The sequence below is a fragment of the Crocuta crocuta genome, unplaced genomic scaffold (genome assembly GCF_008692635.1).
Source record: "Crocuta crocuta isolate KB4526 unplaced genomic scaffold, BGI_CrCroc_1.0 scaffold772, whole genome shotgun sequence".
NCBI lineage: Eukaryota > Metazoa > Chordata > Mammalia > Carnivora > Hyaenidae > Crocuta > Crocuta crocuta.
In genome coordinates this window covers 323399-345013 of record NW_027528830.1, presented here as the reverse complement: position 1 = coordinate 345013, position 21615 = coordinate 323399, and the positions used below count along the sequence as shown (strand labels likewise).

General features: G+C 33.9%; 2 protein-coding genes across 3 annotated transcripts in view; one reads left to right on the top strand and one right to left on the bottom strand.

The window, feature by feature from the left end:
• Nucleotides 1-21615, bottom strand: part of CEP85L (centrosomal protein 85L) — a 156357-nt gene that overhangs the window by 79034 nt on the left and 55708 nt on the right. The window lies entirely within an intron of this gene.
• PLN (phospholamban) lies at nucleotides 9487-18498 on the top strand. 2 transcript variants are annotated; one of them, XM_077755983.1, is made up of 3 exons: nucleotides 9487-9602; nucleotides 15268-15409; nucleotides 17940-18498. In XM_077755983.1, exon 3 carries the CDS (start codon nucleotides 18041-18043, stop codon nucleotides 18197-18199), a length of 159 nt encoding a protein of 52 aa, XP_077612109.1. In that variant the 5' UTR covers nucleotides 9487-9602; nucleotides 15268-15409; nucleotides 17940-18040; the 3' UTR covers nucleotides 18200-18498. The 2 variants fall into 2 exon arrangements, with proteins under 2 accessions (XP_077612109.1, XP_077612110.1); XM_077755984.1 differs by lacking the exon at nucleotides 15268-15409.

Sequence of the window (21615 nt, the reverse complement as noted above, 5' to 3'; positions counted from 1 at the left end):
CAGACCTAGCAATCTCTGAATAATCCACATAACTAATTTTGTTTTATTTTGCATTTTAGAGATAAATTTGAAAGACAGTCTTCAGTGGCCATATTGCATTCTATGTTGGAGATGTGAAGTCTTAATAGTCCTAATGTGAAGTCTTTTTGGTTCTCTAACATTTATTACACAGATTTACACTTATAAAAATATTTTTAGATATTTACTACAAAATATTTTAAAGATATTTTTTCAAGCTAGATTTAAAAACATCAATATATTAATGCTGGAGTCAATAATCAATTCTTCAAATATCCATGATCCCAACTAAGCAATAAACCTATAAAAATGAATACATTAAAAAGAGAGGCTCATGAACAACTGTGCCAAATTTATCCTCTTGATAACAATACAAGGGCTGGTCCTAAAACCCACTTATCACCTTTGATCAGTAATTCAAAGGCAAATGAAAACACCAGATGATAAGACATTCGCATCCTTTTGCCTTGTTACATAAGCCTTCAATTTGGAGACAGGTTTAAAGAAGTACAGATGTACTGAGTTATATCAAAACCAGTGCACAGCTCTCAGTACATTAAATTGCAGATAAAAAGTCACAGTGCCTAGTGGCACCTGGGTGGCTCAGTCAGTTGAGCAGCTGACTCTTGATTTTGGCTCAGGTCATGATCTCATGGTTCATGAGTTCGAGCCCTGAGTCATACGTTCAAGCCCTACTTGGGACTCTGTGCTGACAGTGCAGAACTTGCTTGGAACTTTCTCTCTTTCCCTCTCCCTCTCTGCCCCTCCCCCACTCAATTGCTCTTGCTCTCTCAAAATAAATAAACTTAGAGATTTTTCTCCTTAAAAAAAGTTACAATGCCTACATATTAGGAAGTTTAATATATATTTTATATATTAACATATAAAATATATATTAATCTTTTCCACTGGGACACTTAATACATTATATATATTATATATACATTAATATATATAATATAGATTAATCTTTTCCACTGTGAAACTTTATACATCTCTTGCTTTATAAGGTAAACATGAATTCCATTTATCAAAATCCATTTTACATAACCTTTTCAAGAATGCATCCTGCTGAAAAACCAAGGGCTAATTGCATTTGTATTTCAACAACTTCAAGAGGCTTTAGTATGTAACTAACAGACAGAAGCTATTATATTTTAGAGATTCTCACCTGAGGCAAAGACTTCTCTTAAATGTTGGTATTATTAATGTCTTTCTATGAAAGCTCAGACCTAAATTTGGGTAAGGTTATCTCTCTCATCCTTAGTGCAGGAGCATAGTTCAAGAGGCCACTTGAGCTAAACTAAAAGTGTTAACTCTTTCAGTTGTTAGGGTTGCCATTCACATCACTCTGAATATTTACCAGTTTCAGAGTCTAACCCTCAACCAAAAAATTCACGTTCTTAGGTCATTTTCTCAAAGAAGGTCATCTAACTAAAAGGAAATGCTATCAACTAACTACCTAACTATTGAAAATTATTAAATTGGATTTCACATAAATCAAATTCATTTAAGAGCTTGGTCATCCTTGAATAGACCAACAGTTGTAACATGTTTACAGAGCCAGGAGACCGAAAAAGACAAAGAAAGATTATCAGATTTATTTATAAAGATGTTCATCACAGTGTTTTTATGGTTTACAATGGCAAAAATTATAAATCACTAATAACTAAAAAGAGACTAATTCAATAAATTATAGCATATTTATATGCCAAAAATAATAGTCATTCAAGTTTATAATATATATTTTAATATATAATCACATCAAAAATGGCCAAACATATTAATAAAAATTATTCTTTAATGAATATGTACTGATTTCTTATTTTATGAGATTTTTAAAATACAAGATGCATATAGACATCCTTTACCTAATACACAGTGTCTGGGAACCAGTAAACCTGTGGTTTGACTAAAGGAATGAATTAGGAACTGATATGTAAAATTTACAGGTTTAATTATTTTAACAGAACTGATATAAATGGCCTGTAAAAATAACCACATTTTGGGGAGGGCGTTTGGGTGGCTCTTGATTTCAGCTCAGGTCATGCACGATCCCATGCATGGTCCTAAGATCGAGCTCCACACCCAGTGTGGAGCCTGCTTCAGATTCTCACTCTCTCTCCCTCTGCTCCTCTCCCACTTGTGCAAGCACACGCACATGCTCTTTTTCTCTCTCAAAAAAGAAAAAAATATATATTTTGAAGCTAGCTTAGTATAATCCTTTAACATTTGAGCTTCAAAGATACATTTGAAATTAATTCAATCTGCTTTCCTTTTATGAGAAACCTGGAGTACAGAAAGATTCATTTTCTGAAAATCACAAAGGAAGGTAGTAAAAGACAAGAATGACAGCTCAAGTTGCACAGCTCCTCATTAATAAGCCATGACCAACACACAAGCCACTCCACAAACTGGTATGTTACACACATATGTCAAAGGGTAAACAAGTTAAACAAAAAAAATCAAGTGCAAGTAAAATCTTAAATTTTCAGAAGCAATCATTACAGACAAAGAAATCAGTCCATCTGAAACCTCAGAGAGTCTCTACTCTCACTTCTCTGTTCCTTCAACTTATCCTTTTAATAGCTCACTTATAATAATGGTAAAGTAATATTCTAAATATCCATTAAATACAACTTTTAAGGGATAAGCAGTATAAGGAGGATATAAAAAATAAATCAACCTCTATTCATGAAGTTCATGGCAAAGAAAACAAATATATCTATAAAATATATAAAATCCCCTTCCAACTATTGATTTGATTTACCTGAATTAAAAAAGATATTACTTGTGCAACTAAAAATTAGGAACTGGGGAGCCTGGATGGGTTGGTCGGTTAAGCATCCGACTTCGGCACAGGTCATGATCTCACGGTTTGTGAATTCGAGTCCCCCGTAGGACTCTGTGCTGTCAGCTCAGAGCCTGCTTCAAATTCTGTGTGTCCCTCTCTCTCTCTCTCTCTCTCTCTCTCTGCTCCTCCCCCAATCACCCGCTCGCTCTTTCTCTCTTTCAAAAATAAGTAAACGTTAAATTAAAAAAAAAGAATTGGTCTTTCTTTTTTCCCCACTAATTAATGTCTATTCTCTTTCTTACTGCCGTAGGCACTTCCTTATCCCTTCAGTCTAGGGCTACTATTCTCATTCTCTTTGTTCTTAGATGTTTTTTCAACTAATTCTTAGGTGGTTTTAAATTTTAAGGCAGTAATTCTCAAACTTTTAATAGAAAAGTGCCCTTAAGAGTTAGATAAAATTTTTCTCCTGGATTGTCTAGCAGGTCTAATGGAAGCAAGCTCCCTATCTTTGAAATATATGTCTCAGGGCACCTGGGTGGCTCAGTCGGTTAAGCATCATGATTTTGGCTCAGGTTATGATCTCATGATCTATGGGTTCGATTCCTGCATTGGGATTAGGAGTCTCTCTTTCTTTCTCCACCTCGCCCTAGCTCTCGCTCGCTCGCTCTCTCTCACAATAAATAAATTTGAAAAGAAAGGGGCGCCTGGGTGGCTTAGTTGGTTAAGCGTCCGACTTTCGCTTAGGTCATGATCTCGCGGTTCGTGGGTTCGAGCCCCGCATCGGGCTCTGTGCTGACAGCCAGCTCAGAGCCTGGAGCCTGTTTCGGAGTCTGTGTCTCCCTCCCTCTCTGACTCTCCCCTGCTGTCTCTCTCTCTCTCTCCTGGAAATAAATTTAAAAAATATTTAAAAAAAAAAAAAAAATTTGAAAAGAAAAACAGAATGTTGTATGTATTACAAAAACTTGTGCAAAGTGTGCATTTTGCTGTTACTATTTTTGTACAATATTATATTTTGCTTTAATTTCATCCTCACATGAGTCTCCTGAAACTGGTCTACCTTGAAACTTTATTTGCCTCTGACACATCACTCTACAAGTTGCAATTTAAATATTCCGTGTAGAAGATTACAAAAATCATGTTTCCTTTACATAAAGTTAACTAAAACAAAAAAAAATACTTTCAAGGAATGCATTAAAAATGTCACAAAACTATTTAAAAATGAATGCAAAGAAATGTACCCAGGATCCATAATAATCATTTGCTTGGTTGGGGAAAAGGAAACACAGCAGGACAACATGGTTAGACAGGGGTTATTATTAATATCCTGCCTTTGTTTTAGGTAGTAATCTTAAAGGTGCATATAACTAAAATTTAAAAAATAACTACTATTAGAGTAAAAGCTGAGAAACTACATAAATAAAAGCAGGCCACACAATATATGGAGTATATAAAGTACCATAGATTGCTATGAATCCAATGAGAAGAGAAAGTTTTTTTTTAAATTCTTAAAAGGCTCAATTTGGGAAGCATGAGCTTATGGTGTGACCTTCCTTGGCTCTTACCCTCTAAATATATGCTCAACAATTTTAAATGACAAAAAAGAAAATTTCTGTTATTCTACTCTTGCCCCAACTGTCTCAATCACTCACATCCTTCTCCTCCTCCCCCACAGTGAGCTTTGAAATTGTGAAGGGTTTTTAGATTGTCCTTAACATTTCCTTCTTCAGAATTACTCATTCACTACCACTTTGCAATCTTTCCTGTTTTTTTAATTCACTTGTCCAATCATTCAATCGGTATTTAAGAGTTACAATGAGCCAGGCTCTATACTAGGTAACAGTACTGTAGAGAGTAAGTAGTGGTATAAATATGAGTTATTGGATCAGCTTCTCAAGGAGCCTACAGGCTCAAGTCTAGGCAGATACCACTAACAAACACAATAAAAAGAGACAGTAGAGAAACATGCAAAGTTGGCACAAAGCAGGGAGGGCTGCACTGATGTAAACTGAAACAACCCTTTGCTAAGAATAAAGGTTGGTAAGGAGGGAGGCTTAAAATAGAACAATGGACTGTTGAGAGGGCCACAGCACAGGGTCAGAGCACAGGATACAAAGGAATGTGATAAGAGACAAAGCTAGAAAGACAGAGCCTAAAAAAACAAACTAAGAGGTCTGGATTTCAGCTTGTTTGAAAACTCAGTCCTCCTGTTTCAAAAGTGGCCGCCCATACAAACTACAGACACACAGGAATTCTTAACTTTTTGTGTGCCACTGACTTTTTATGGCAGAGTGCCGAAGCCTACTGACCTGTTCTTGGAATGTTTCTATACCCATCAAATACATAGGATTCCAAATAATTTTATAGGCACATCATTCCTAAGACAGTGAAGCCCAAGTGTGGGCGGTGCATAGTTATTTTCTTCTAAAGAACACGGTAAGGAAGGGGTGGGGAGTAAGTTTTTAACAGAGAATGATGATGAACCCCACACTTCAGCAAGGTGATCAAGGTCAGCAAGAGTAAAGTCATGTTGATAGTACGTACTCTTGATATGTGATGAAAATGGTACTTTACCTCTCTGGTTTTCCTCTCAAAAACACATTAACCAGTCTAACCATGAGAGAAACATCAGACATGTCCCAACTGGGGAACATTTCACAAAATATCTGACCAGCACTCTTCAAAATGGTCAGGGTAATCCAAAAAAAGAAAAGTCTCAGAAATTGTCAAAACCAATGAAACCAAAGGAACCCATGACTAGTAAATGTAACCTAGTGTTCTGGATAGGGTCCTGGAAAAGAAACAGGACACTAGAGAAAGCTGAGGAAATCTCAATAAAGTACGGGCTTTAGTTAAAATACTGTTGCAACTGTTATGACAAATGTAGCATACTAATATAGGATGCTAACAACAGGGGAAATCACTTGTGAAGTATACAGGAACTCTCTGTACCATATGTGTAATAATTCTGTACAGTTAAAACTGTGTTAAAATAAAACTTTCTTTAAAAAACAAATAAGATGCATAGGATTAGAAAGGAAATGACTTACAGTGAAAAATTATTTTTAAAAAGCAAATTTGTGATGTAATATTTGTGCTTCTTCATTAATGCAATAAATAACAATATTTCCAGGCAAGCCTAATTGTGGTAATTTCTGTGATGAACGTAAGCAGTACTTTAAGCTTTCTGAAAACAAATACATGAAATTACCCGAGAATCCTATAGTGACAGTCAAATGCATGGCTAATCCTTCTGCAGTCTGTAGTCTACAGTCAGAACTGGAGATACGCTAAATCTCATTTGGAGTTTAGTAAAACTAAAGATGTAATTTTTTCCTATCCAAGTTCAAGACCATTGAAATCTATCCCTGGGCTGCAGGTTAAGAAACATCTTCTTAAAAGTCTTTTAAATATTTATTTACTTATTTGTAGAGAGGGACAGCTGGCACAGGTGGAGGAGGGACAGAAAGAGGAGAAAGAATCCCAAGCAGGCTCTGCCCTGTCAGCATAGAGCCTAACATGGGACTCAATCCCACGAACCGTGAGATCATGCATGACTGTGCTGAAATTAAAACTTGCTTAACCTACTTAGCTACCCAAGAATCATCTTCTAAAGGAAAAGAGAAAATAAGAACAGCGGACCCTTGAACAACACAGTTTGAACTGTACAGGTCCACTTAAGTGTGGATTTTTTAAAAATAAATATATGCAAGTAATGTATTTCCCTTATGATTTTATTAACATTTTCTCTTCTCTAGCTTACTTTATTTAAAAAAAAAATACAGTATATAATACATGTACAAAATATGTGTTCTGGGGCACCTGAGTGGCTCAGCAGGTTAAGCATCTGACTTCAGCTCAGGTCATGATCTCCTGATTCGTGAGTTGGAGCCCCACATGAGGCTCTGTGCTGAGAGCTCAGAGCCTGGAGCCTGCTTCGGATTCTGTGTCTCCCTCCCACTCTGCCCCTCCTCCTGCCCACACTCTGTCTCTCTCTCAAAATAAAACAAAGACATAAATTTTTTTTTCAAAAGTATGTGTTCTGTTTATATTATTCATAAGGTCTCTAGTCAACAGTAGGCTATTTGTAGTTATGTTTTGGTGGAGTCACAAGTTATCCGTGAATTTTCAACTATGTGTGAGAGAGAGTTGGCACCCCTTCCTCCCCCGGACCTGCTCCCTGGGTTCAAGGGTCAACTGTAACATAACACTAAATGCACACTCTATTGCAGGATCTCTAATAGTCAGGACATATGCTTCATCTTACTAAATTCTCACAACAAATCCTTTCCAAAGATAAGACAGCTTAGAGAAGTTACTGGTGTAAGTCATGTGACCAGAAATGGATTTAAACTATAGTCTGACTCCAAAGGAAAACTCTGAAAAAGCACCTGGAAAACATTTTCCCAGCCCCTAGTTGTGGAATTTTGAGGAACACTCTACTGATTATACTGTAGTTCACCAATGCTCCTTGTATAAACAACTTTTTATTTCAGCAATCAAGCTACAAGTCAAGGGTAACACTTTCTAGAGCTGCATTTGGACTAATAACAAGCAGCAACAGTAGCTAAACAAAAGGAAAAGAGTAAACCCAGAAGCTCCACACCTATGTACAAATCTAAAAAGTAAGTTTTTGTCTCCACTTTCCAACTATGACACAAATAGTTCCCATTCCTTCTAAGCTGGGTGTGTGTGCCTGCCTATGTATGCTTTTTAAGCAAATCTGCCAACATGTTTATCTAAGTATTACTAACTGTATTTTCTTAGAATTAGAAGTGCTCATACTATAATGACCTATCCCCTAAGCTTCATTTTCAAACGAATGCATAACTGGCAGACAAGCTTAAAGCAGACTTTTAAAAACAGTAACAGTTTTCAATAATTCACCTATCACCATCTTAAAATTTCTTAGTTGATGTATACTACTCTGTGAATCTATATTCAAATTATGATTCCGTCCTTCCAACATACCCATCTATCAAGGAATTATAACTAAACGAATCCAGATTTGAATCCTCAATCTGTTCCTTAACAGCATTGTCATCTGTGACAAACTACTATAAACCCCTTTAGGCTTGTATTTCAAACCTAGGTTTTGTATTTCAGTTATCACTGGCAATTGATGATATTAATAAGAGATCCTTAATACACAAGGACTGAAAGAAAAAAATGCTCATAGCATTTTGAGCAAAATGTCAAACATTAGTCATGCAATTTCTCTAATTTTGAGTTTTATTTTTAAGTTGTAAATTCTCCCTTAGCAATGTTCAACAGAGGGTCTTTCGAAATATTATTTTTCTATTAGTTTTAGCTGATTCCCTAAATAACAAGAGATCTGCTCTAGAGAAGGATTTTATCTTTCTTTGGAAGAAGCCAAAACCATCTCCATTTAAGGACACATACGCAGCTCCTGCAACACATTTTAGTTACCCATAAGAAAGTGAAGCAGGGAGAGTTCACTCTGCTATAAATATATATTAAAAAAAAATTAACAGATAACTCCTCCAGAGTTACAGAAGAGATTTAAAAACTGGAACTTGCAGGTGTGGTGATTTAAGTAAATCTAATATGTGATATAAGCAAAAATTTAAGCGAACAGGAAAATGATGTATAGCTTTTCAAAAGAATTATTTCCCAGTTCTATTCTTAGATAAACTGTCCTAGGAAGTCCATATATCATTCCATTTACTATAATTTTATTTGTATAGTAATTTTCATGAAAATAATTCCTGCATTAAAGGAGGCATTCCTTCCTTTCAGAAAAACTACACAACCCAAATGTCTAACAAAACGCACATCTATTTTCAATAAAGTATCATTAACTAGGATGCCACTGATTGGGAATCTATGATTATTTCAGTTTTACTAGAAAGTTACTCTTGATACTGCCTCCGCTTATTAAAATTTAATAATATTTTATGGTAGTTAAATGCAGCTGTTAAAAGATCTTAAATTCTGAAATCTGTAAATTGTAACTTTTCTTGGGGTAATATACATCAGTTTAAATATGATAATTATTGTTCATAAATATACTGTGAAAGCTCTAACTGAAGAAAACAGATTAAATACCTGTATTAATTCTTACTTTATATGATAAAGCTAATTTTTTAAACTGAAATCAGTTAGTAGTCTGGGTTTCTCACACACACTCCATCCCATATATACACAGTGGTAGGAAGAAAGAGAACAAGATAGTAAAAGGCATAAAATTTCATCCTGTGAAAATATGTAATCACTGTATTATTAGGACCTAACATTATGAAACTATAGTATTAGCGCAATAGCAACACCACCACAATGAAAGTTTGTTTGACTTAAGCTAGTAATATTCTTGCTCATTAAAATTCCTATATATCTTTTTTAGTTCTTCAACATTATTACCCTTAGTACACAATTATTTCTAAGCCTAAAGATTCAAGAATCTATAAAGGGAGCTTTATACAACTGAAAACCTAGGGGTTTATTTGTTTTGTTTTGTTTCATTTATCTCCTGTATACTTTTTTAAACTACAAGCAAAAAATGTGGCAGAAAGTGTTAATGACCTTTCCACACCTAAAGTAAGATAAATGACATTCTAAAATGTTTGGTTGTGATAAGACTATGGCTAACCAATCATAACTTCAGAATTCTTGTGTGACATCATAAAGACCTCCCTAGAATACTTTTCCTCCTACACCTACTTCAATTGTTCCCATAAGTCTGGTAACAGAGTCAGAAAACTTTCTAACTGAACACCGATAAGACTTCATACAACTCACAATATTCTATACTGTGATCATCAAAACAGCCAAGGTAAGAAACAGATTTCATTGATTTTGGTCATTCTTGCTTTCTATAATTCAAAATTACTGAACTTTTTCAAATTTATATTGAAATTCAAAGTTAAATAAAATGTTTAATATGACAAAAACCTTAATTTCTAAATAAATGCATATCTGTTCAGCAACAGTAAGAACAAGATTTAACTTTAAATAATAAGGGTTGCATCATCTTTGACCCTGGTTATTGGATTATCATTTTACTTTGACTCTCATTTTTATTCTGCTTTTCAAAAATGAATTTCTGCCAATTAAAATATCTTTCAATTATGATACCCTATATGGTGGTAGTGGACATTTTACTTCTTCAAGCAAAAACAATGACTTCATCTTATGTTACTGTGCTGAAAAACAGGATAGAACTGGGCTTCTGTTTGCATCTGTGATAGTATGAACAGTCGCATGACTGTAAAACATGGATATTGCTGGCATGACTATTTCAATATTATGATTCCTTAGGGTAAATATTTAATAGAGTTTCAAAAAATATAAAACAAACTACTTCTAAAATGCATTTAAGCACTTTTCCCCTCTCTATAAAGTCCACTAAACTTTTAACACTTCTAAAAAGAATTCTAAGATTTAATAAATTCGGTTACTTACATGAAATCCAGTATTATATCATAAAAACAAGTTCGGAAAATTTGAAACACCCATCAAAAACACATGTAAAATTAGAGAATACTAATTTAGCACTTTTTAAAAGTAAAGAAACATTACTTTGGCAGAACATTCCTAAATATGTCATTTGAGTTAATTTGATAAAATGTTTATGCTGCCTATTTATAATGAATATACTGTTAGCAAGTTACCATCCTCCATGATTTCTCATTATTCTCCCCTGCAATTAGAAGGGGAATGACAAGGGAGAAAGAAATTTTAAAAAGGCCCAGAAATCAAGATGATACAATAAATTTTATGATTTCTATTTGAATTCCACTTACTCTTGATATTACATTCCTCAGTTTAATACATAAAAACTTTAAGTCTCTGCCAGGACACAAGGAGTATTAAATTAATTTTATCTCACTTTTATTTTCATATGTATGCCACAAAATAAAATTTACCTCTAGAATTCTAAGTTCTTATGGCAAATATTAACTCTATTGCTTTTTACAGAAAAGAACTTGTAATTCCACAAACAGTTGTCCTTAAGACATGCAAAATCTACCACTGAGATACACTAATTATCTCTTATTATCTTTATACTCATAAATGTTTTTCCTTTGGTATCACATAAAAGTCACTTGGTGCTGATGTTATATATATTTCTATGCAGTTTTATTCAAATACCTATCAAATTACATTCTCACACTTCAAATGAGATATTTATGAGCTCTTTTCTGGTACCAGAATTTCACCACATATTACTCCAAAAAGTTAATAATTTCTAGAAAGAGCACAAATTCTGCTATTAACGCTACCCTTAGATTAAAAATGTGTACAGGTTAATAGAAATCACACTGTTACTGTGACTGTTGTTCAAATTTCAAACATAAATGCCTAACTGCCAGACATTTTGTCCCAATTAATTTATCTCTATCATAAGGTGAAATTTAAGTACTGTCTTTATTGATAAAGACAGGAGTTTTAAAACTAAGTTCTAAAAATAAAAGTATCACATGGAATAAGATAGAAGAAATACAAAGGATGTTTAAATTATGTAAAATGTTTTAAAAATGTGAAAAAGTTAAAGTAAGTTGCTTTACTAAGAAGTTAGTCACTATGATTTCCTAAAACGCAAATATCAAAATTATTGTGACAGAATTTTAGTGGACATAAAGGAAAATAATATTCCAGGAAAATGGTACATTTGGTTATATACTTCTATACATTATTTCTTAATCTAACTGGAGACAGACCATCTGTATAAACAAAATATTTGTATAAAAGATTGTATAAAAATAAACATTTCAACATATTAAACGTATTATGTAATGTATTAAATTATTTAATACATTAAGTTTTTAAGTAAAAAATGTAAAGATTAGATTAACTCTCTAGGTTAGACTGTATATTTATTACTAATCCTGGAAATAAAGAGGGTCCAATTAAAACTTCTTTCTTTACTCTTGAACAAACATCTAAAAGTACTGCTGTATACAAATATTTCATTTGATCCTTTTAACTCCCCATATGTTTCGGTGCTGCATCTCTATTTTACAAATTAGGAAACAGATGCAAAAGGTGAATCACAAGGTCACAGAGCTAGGAAATGGTGGTACTTTGGCAGGAGCCAAAATTTTAGAACTCTAAACCACATGCACATCACATCCACTGATCAACAAGGCTTAAAAATACATCATGACATTGGCAAAGCAAAATAAAAAGTCTTCACTTTTTATTTTTTTTAATGTTTTATCCATTTCTTTGAGACAGCATGAACAGGGAAGGGTCAGAGGGAGAGGGAGACACAGATTCCGAAACAGGCTCCAGGCTCTGAGCTAGCTGTCAGCACAGAGCCCGACGCAGGGCTCGAACCCACGATCCGTGAGATCATGAGCCAGCCAGGCACCCCTAAACTTAAAGTCTTCAAATACTGTTAATGGTACTCTAAATTGTAAAGTGAGAGGACACAAGCTTCTATTTCAATTTGAAACCGCTCCATTTCATTTAAAGCTAATTTACACATGGGGCATTATATCCTTAAAAACCTATATAACATCCTCCTAATCACTTTTAAAGCTAGGGATATTAGAAAGTTATAGATATCCATGTTATTAGGCAATAAACCATGGAAGGCAAAATTCAAAATAACTCCACAGGCTTTAAAAACAATATAACATGCTACAATCAATCAATGCTTCCTTGTATTTAATTTGTTTCATTCCTAAAAAAAAAAAAAAAAAATTAAATAGATTAAAGATTCTTTTAATCAATTTAGCCTATACACCTAAAAACTAAGTTATAATTTCTCAAAGCTTTTCACAAAAACCACAATTCTGTACTATATTCCAGTTTCAATATTAAATCCTTATCTTTCTTCGATTTCATTTCTGACCTCCTCACATTCTACCATTTAAAGTATTCCACCCCTCTTATTGTGAAGTGCTTGAACAGAGGGATCTTGCCTGGTTATTAAGGCTATGAAAATGACTAAGTTTCATCTAAACAGTGAATCAACACTGCTGGTCAGAGCAGCAAAGGAATAAACATAAAGGTTAAAAATCAAGGAAATAATCTATCTAAATTACAATTACCTAAATCAGATGTTACATAGTCTCTTTGAACATTTCTAGATATTTTACTTCAATATTCTTACCCTACATAATTCTGAAGCATATATTACCAAATAAATATGTGAAAATGAAGTCTGGGCCTACATCGCCACTCAAGTATATTCACAATCAACTGAGGACCTCTAGTGCTTTTTTAAATGTACTCCACCTTAAGGGCTTTAAAAAAAAAAAAAAAGACCAATCAATTCATTTAGATTAGTGGGGGTGTATTTAACTGGCATTCATTTTTCCTTAAAACTTCCCCCTACATTCCCTTAATGCATCTTTACCCTCCAAGAGAAGAATCTGAAGTCTCAACTACTACAGGGTTAAAAAGAACACTTTAACTGTGAATAAATTAAACATAATAAACATAAAAGGACAGCCTACAGACAAAATAGCAACAGCAATGTGACAATATCAAAGAGAAAATCTCTCTATGCTGTTGTCTAAAGTATCTTCCTCAAGGCAGAGCTTTACAGTGATAATGTCATTATGGGGTCAATTTAGAGGTTGAGAACATACTGATTTTTATATTTACACAATTCTTTTCATAAATAGGCAGAAGCAGCCAGAAGATTATTTCAGATAGCCAGTGTGGATCAACAAAGTTGTGGAATACTGCTGCCACAAAGTAACTTCAAATAGAACCTCCAAGTTAGGCAATCTCAAAAGGAAAACTATTCTACCAAAGTGAACTTCTGGATGCCAACAGATTAATTACAAATCTAATGATGAACTGTCCTGATTTCATTCAACAAGTCAAAAATATGCATACACAATCACTTCCAGATTACCTGTGAAAATGACAGCGACTAGTAGGACAAAATAAAACCCCAAAATAATCTTAATATAGATAGGTCTAATCTTCTGAACCAATTACATGGAAAAAAATTCTTTAAAAGTATCTGTTGAATTGTAGTGTTGCAATACTTGAATTTACTTGGAAAATATGCCCAGATTTACTAAAAGAACGAATAAGCAGTCAAAAAGGGAGCAAAATTTTGAATTCCACAAATATAAAGAATCTCAAGAATTTATAGTTTTAGCAGAGAAAGCACCCCCAAAAAACTGAAGTTCAGAAAGTTATGCAAAGCACTGAAAGTGCTTAAATTATAGGTGATGATGACTGCTTACCATACGCAGCACTGTTAAGGCTTCAATGTCCTAGCAAGTCATAAGGCAGACAACCAAAAGTTTTCCAAAGTCTACTGAGACTAAGGATTGTTTTGCACAAGACTGTATCTCATATATTAATAGGAAACACTACAGACAGAGTGAGGATCCCTGCAGAAGCGGATACAGTACCTTCCATCCAAAATGTTACATACCATGGCATATTAGTTGAAAGATTAGCATCCCCTGTGGTTTGTCTCTCCTTTTTCCACTTCAAAGAAACAGAGTATTATCTTGAACTTGACAGTATTTACTTCCCAATTTCACTTGTTTGAGCTAATGAGTAAAAGTAGACAACCAAAAACTTTATAAATCCTACAAAGAATAGTAGAGTTAGTCTTCCCATTCCTCCCAAAATTAGAATAGATTCCACATACATACAACAACATACTCTGTGGGTAATCATCTGCCTCTTGTAACTGAAGAGACAGGGACCTGGCATTTCTACAACCAGACTCCTATCAAAGGGTGTTTCATAGTTTGAATATTCTGATTCTAAGGCCTGGGTGATGAATTAACATTTAAAGTATCCTACTCCTCCTGTACCAAACAACTAATCCACACATTTCTTTTATAAAGGGNAAAAAAGGGAGGACTAATGTCTATCTCCATTGCTACTGGTGCCAGATGCAAGTTCAGAACTTCCCAATACAATCTCTTTCTGATTATTCTAAAAGAATGCTCTAATATCATCAGATAAAATGAAAATTAAGTGAAACTACTTTTTCTAGGCCTTCCATCAAGTATTACTTTATTACCAGGATGCCTCTACAGAATGGAGGGGGGAAAAGACTGTAGGAGTTCTAAACTCATAGGATGTTGTGAGTGCAGAGAAAAGAATGGTAAACTCCTGACAACTATGTCATAAATTATAATGCAGTGAAGGTCACAGACAGCTCCAAAGACAGCACTGTTGTGTTCCCACACACAGCTTTTCAATTCTCAACGTATGACACAAAGACCCATCTTCCTGTATGGGTGAATTCTTAATTATTATCATACAGATTTTGGAAGTTCAGTAGAATCAGGACTCAACACATTTCAGGTTGTGCACTGTAAACTAAATTGGGCCCGATAAACTGAAGGCATACAACTAACACTTCAGTATATAAAGCATATTTGGTTTTGGCTTTAGCATAAGATCCTAAGTGGCTACAAATCAGTTTAGAATAATAACATATTTCTAAGTTTGACAAGAAACGACACTATTTTTCATTGTTGCCTTTACACTCAATTTGTTTCCAGGAACACAGTTGCCTGCTGAAGTACCATGACATCATCTTTAAAGTGTATTCATCATACTTTCATCAGCAGAGTTCATCTTCCTAGGACTACCTCTTCATATTTCACAAACACCAAATACCCATCTGAACAAAGCCTCGTTCAGGTTAATGTTGTTAATATTAACAACAATTTATAAACTGTAATCCTCTGAGCTTCATTTCCTTCATATGTAATAGAGACTTGAGAGGAATAGAGGAGATTATGTGTTCAACTATCAAATTCTGTTATTCTAACTGGTTAATCTGTTAGCCATAGCACTAGAAAATTAACAATCTTCTGGAAATAGTAAAGTAAGCCGTAAGAATCCCTTGATCAACTTCATTGATTTATTCAAATAATAACAATCACGCACTGCATACTAGAATACAAAATAAACATGTGGTTCCCTATACTCGTGAACTAGAAGTCTACTTGTGGGCAAGGACATGTAAATAAAAATTATAGCACTCCTGAAACAGGTTAACACTAAAACCCAACTGAAAACCAGCAGAGGTGATAACCAATTTTACCTTAATGAGTAATGGAAAGTTTCATTAGGAAGTGATATTTAAACTGGGCCTTAAGGATCAACTGAAGTTTGCCTGGCAAAGAATCAAAGGTAGAGCAGGGGGTGGAGGGGAGACATTCCAGGCAGAGCCAGAACAACATGTGCAAAAGACAGAATCAAAAAAGGCAATGAAGTATTTATGGAAAGGTGACATGTTTCATGTGACTGAACTACCACTCATCAAAGTGTCAGGGTAGGGAATGACTCTTGTATATACATTTCATGATGAACAACTAGACAGCTTCTTCCTTGTCCATGTTTTATCTCAAAATAATTTAAATTCAAAACTTTTAGACCATTTAAGTTATGAAACTTCACAAAAATGTAAGTTCAAATAGGAATGACCAATGCTAGTTCTTATTCCTTTCTTAACTATATATACTGTTATATATCTTCTTATAGACTAGTCAAATAAAAGAATGAATCATGGGATCCTCCCCACAAATACTGAATAGTATAAATTCACTGTTATCTATAACACGCAAATAAATATAAGCAGAAAAAAACTTTAAAATGCATCTTCTTAAAGCCTTGATTCCTAAAATATTTAATCTGAGGAATTCAAACAAAAGTAATTAAATTAAATAAACATATTTAAGTCGCTATCTACTAAGTAGAGGGTGTTATAAATTAACAGCCACTGGTGTTAGACAACGAAGAATATATACTACAAACATACATAAAGTTTGATGGAAGTAAGTTGTTTGGATCTCCTCACTACAGACCAATACCAGAAAGGAGGCCAGAGCCTCCAGCCAAACGAAAGCCCCGTCTAATATATAATTCAAACCTAACAGAGCCAAGGTGAGGTACCAAAACTACATAATGTAAACATATATTTACCCCATGGTTTCTCTGTAACACTAAATGCCTCCTCCCTGATCATACCTAAAATATATATTCCCCTCTCCCATTCTTTTAGTTCTCCCCTCTGCTCTCTTTAGCACTAGTCTCTCTCAGAAACGGAGATGACTGGTTGAGCTGGGTTTTCACATGATATATAGAGTTTAGGGAGAAAATGAAATCTGGAAGCTGGAGGTGGTGGTAATATCTTGATCAACAACAACATAACAACAAGTGTTAACGGCCATGGTCTCTGGACAGTTGATTATGATTATACTTTTTATTCATTTTCTAAATTGTTCTTATTTCAAAATTTATATTGAAATATCCTGACAATAAAATATCCCCAAATCTTTGTAACTATTATCTCCAGTTTCTAATCTCTAATTTTTTTTATAATAATGCATTAAGCTTTATATTGTCTCATTTATTAATTACAATTACTTAGGCAGAAACTAATCAATTAATTAGGCAGAATTTATGGAAGCTCTGAAAAAAAGCAAATGGAAACCACTGCTCTTGAGTACAGGCCATTTCTAAGTAAGAACTGTCTGTGGTACACAGTGAGATAATGAGAGTTTTATTACTATGCCTTCTGAGCCTGAAGGTCTCCAGTATTTAATATCAAGTCTTGTTAAAATGTAACTCAAAATAGCATATGCTACAAAACTATAAAATCATAAAAAGGAACGACAAACATTTGAATCTATTGTTCTGATAAAAGACTTCTCATTTAACTATTTTGTCTTGGAGTAAAATCAACATCTGGAAAATAATTTATTGTATGCATTTCTGTTTATGAGATTTTATCTGAAGCCATCAATGCACTAATTGTTCACAATTATGGTCGCAGAGAAACAGTCTTAATGAAACTGTATGTGAGAACTTTTGCTCAAGGGAATAGTAGAAAATGAGCTGCGCCCTAAACCTACCTATACTGCCAGTCATTTTGAGAGAAGGCGGCAAAAACTGAAGTTATTAACACTCCAAACACAAAACGAATGAGACATCACGGTGACCCTCACCAAAAAAGACAGACACTCGGGAGAGACACAGCGAAACACGTATGTGTGCGTGTGTGTGCGTACATGCATGTTTGATGTCATATCAATACATGCATATTTGATGTCATAAATACAAATAACAATGAGGACGATGAATTAATCACAAAATTGTGTTTATACCTGTTCAGAGAATAGGTTACACACATGATCCTAATCCATTCACTATTTTAACATTCCAGGATACCTAACAGAAGAGAGGGATTGAGGTCACAACTGGCTGCCAGCTTTTTACCTTTCTCTTCACCATTTACAACTTCAGACTCCCTGCCTTCCTGGTATCATGGAGAAAGTCCAATACCTCACTCGCTCTGCTATAAGAAGAGCTTCAACCATTGAAATGCCTCAACAAGCACGTCAAAATCTCCAGAACCTATTTATAAATTTCTGTCTCATTTTAATATGTCTCTTGTTGATCTGCATCATTGTGATGCTTCTCTGAAGTTCTGCTGCAATCCCCAGTGATGCAACTTGTCACCATCAACTTAAAATCTGTCATCCCATGAAGAGGGGGAAATACTACATACCAGACCACTTCCTAAGTAGAAGAATTTCTTTGTGAAAAGGTCAAGATTCAGAACAAAACAATTGTTACCAAATGTATCCATCTGTGGGATCTTGTAAACATGAAAAGAGCTTTATTTTCAAAAATTAACTTCAAAATGACTATAAGTGTGTATAATGTAACTATCAAATTCCTCTACAGAGCTTGTAAGTTTCTATCCCAAATTTCTTATGAGGATGAACTAGAAGTTTAGTTTTGCAACTGTACTGCTAACCAGTTCACTTCACCTATAAAGCATTAGCTTCACTTTTTGGGGTAAATGTATATTGTACTGTAAAAGCCTCTTTAATGTTTAAGTATTTTTCAGGTTTTCACCAAGTTTGTACCAAAATATTCAAATGAAGTGTCATCATTTGAAATAGCCTACTGATTCCTCACATCCATTACCTTTGTTATTATCATTCAGAAGTCTTTGTAGTAACTATCAAAACCTACATTTTAAAATAGAAATTGTATTCTTTCTCTGTACTACACTAACATTTTTAAGGTTTATGAGAAACAAGCATGAAAAAACAAGGCCGTACTCGTACATAAATAAAATTTCTCTTAACTAATTCTTTCAAAGAATTACAAAATTTCTAGTATACATAGGCAAACAATAAATCTGTCCTCTCTAGCACATTATGATCAGCAGACAAGAACTACTGGTTAATTTAACAGGAGATAGTATAATTAGCCATAATTATTAATACACTACTAGAATCTAACTTAATTTAAGGCACTGCAGTTGATCATCTGAATACATAACTTACTACACTGTGTCTTTGAATCATGAAAGCTTAAGACTTTACAATGATTTTATAAATTGTCTTCTATTCTAACCTCATACTCAATGTAGGCAAGGAAAAGAATTTAAAAAAGAATAAAAGAAACGTATATCATTTCAAGCATTTAAAAAATGCATTTGGATTCCCCCAAATTAATTATTTGATTACATTCTGACATCAACTTTTTGTCTTACTGTTTATTAACAGGATATAGCTATTTTCCTTAATCTATCAACCAGATGGTCAATACCTACCTATTTGGTAGGCCATTCTACCATGCTAAATTATAAATCCAGCAATGTTAATATATAATTATTTTCTTGCTGAATACATTCTCAATTTCCCCTATGATCATTTAGAAATACCTTCCAACTCATAAGGGAAGTAAAAAAAAATTGTTGGAAAATATATTCACCAAAATGTCATAATTTAACTTGACTCAGTTTAAAATTAGACCTAAAATGGGGTGCCTGGGTGGCTCAGTCGATTGAGTGAACAACTTCGGCTCAGGTAATGGTCTCAGTTAGTGAGGTCGAGCCCCACATTGGGCTCTGTGCTGATAGCACGGAGCCTGAAGCCTGCTTCAGATTCTGAGTCTCCTTCTCTCTCTCTGACCCTCCCCTACTAGCTCCCTGTCTCTAACTCTCAAAAATGAATAAACATTAAAAAAATATTTTAAATAAAATTAGGTCTAAAGTAACTTATACCTATACTGCATAATCTAATAATTTTAACTTCAATTCAAGAATATTACTAATACAGCAATTATTAAAAGAGTAGAGGACACATAATTTACTGACCTTCCAAAATGTGGTTACTAAAAGAATTTGAAAAGTCAGTACACCAACTCTGGTTTGTAGCACAAGTGCCACTAACAGTATCGTAAAGAAGACAATGCTTTTTCGTGGGTATGTGAGAGGTTCTAGAGATGGGGAGGGAGACAGTTTTGGTTCACTGATATTTAAGAAAAGAATAAAAAGGGATCTTATACTGACAGGGAGATTTCTTCAGCAAAGCCTCATCTATAGGTGGGAAAAATCCCTAATATCAATTAAAAAGCTTATAAATAACAAGCAATACATTCACCTCACCGGTGTCAGTAATTACTTGTGAAAAAAGTAACCAAGTTCTATTATTAGCTGCACTGATCTTAGAAAAGTGGAAAATTTGAAATGCTAAATTGTATGCCTTCCATTATATTGTTCACTATAACATCAACATCAAACTATAAAATGTGAAGTTACGGGGTTTTTCTTAAGTAAAATAGGAATAAATAAGTTTTTTGTTTTCATTCTGCCCTTAATAGAAATTGAAACCTTTTTCTTGAAGATTACAGAACACTGTAACTCAGATTATAATGTAGAACAAAAACCTATTCTTTAAATGGAACTTATTTATTCTGTTTATCATGATATGTAAAAAGTAAGACATAATAAAACAATGTATTTTAAAATGTTTAAATATCTAATGTTCTTTCTCTTGTAGGATAAATTCTACTCTTAATTTACAGGGCACTAAAAATGAACTAATTTTTAAATGTTTACTGTTGCCTTTTATACTTTAGTTGGTTCAAAATGTTTATTTAATGAAAACAACCTACAATAAAAAGAACTTTTCTGAATTCAGTGAAATCTCTCTTTAATAAACTCATAATCGATATGAGTTTATCGATAACAATCTAATTATAAGCAGTTTTTTTTTTTACAAATAGTTTATTGTCAAGTTGGTTTCCATATAACACCCAGTGCTCATCCCCACAAGTGCCCTCCTCCATGCCCATCTCCCCCCTCCCCCCCCCACCCCCATCAGTCCTCAGTTTGTTCTCAGCATTCAAGAGTCTCTCATGGTTTGCCTCCCTCCCTCTCCCCAACTATTTTTCCCCTTCTTCCCCCCCCCCACCTGCGGTCCTCAGTTAAGTTCCTCCTAATCCTCCTATACGTGCAAACATATGGTATCTGTCCTTCTCTGCCTGACTTATTTTGCTCAGCATAACACCCTCAAGGTCCATCCATATTAATTATAAGCAGTTTTGATTTTGTAGGTTGTTTTCAGTGACTTTTCTCAAATAAAATAAGATCAAGATTTCCTCATTCAGCCACAAGAGGGCAGACTTACATAAAATAATGAATTTACTACTATCTAGATTTTTTACTTTTCCTTTTGATTATTTTTAGACTTCCGGCAAAGTGGTAAAATGATAAATTTTCAAAAAATATTTGCTCTGCTGCTAAGTAGCAGCACAACTTTAAAAGGCATAAAATTATATGTCAATTCTATGCTGAAAAGTTGAAAGATCAAACACATTACTAATTTACTATATAGCACGTATACAAAACCTAATTATATGCTTTTTAGCTACCTAGTGAATGTATCACAATCTCACATCCTAACTATTTAGAATATCATAGGGTCTAAATCTTTCAATGCAGTTATATTTTTTTAACCAGTAAAAACAAACAAAAAATAAAAGACAAACAATACAAAAATAAGAAAAAAATAAGAAAACACTCTCCTGTTAAAAATAAA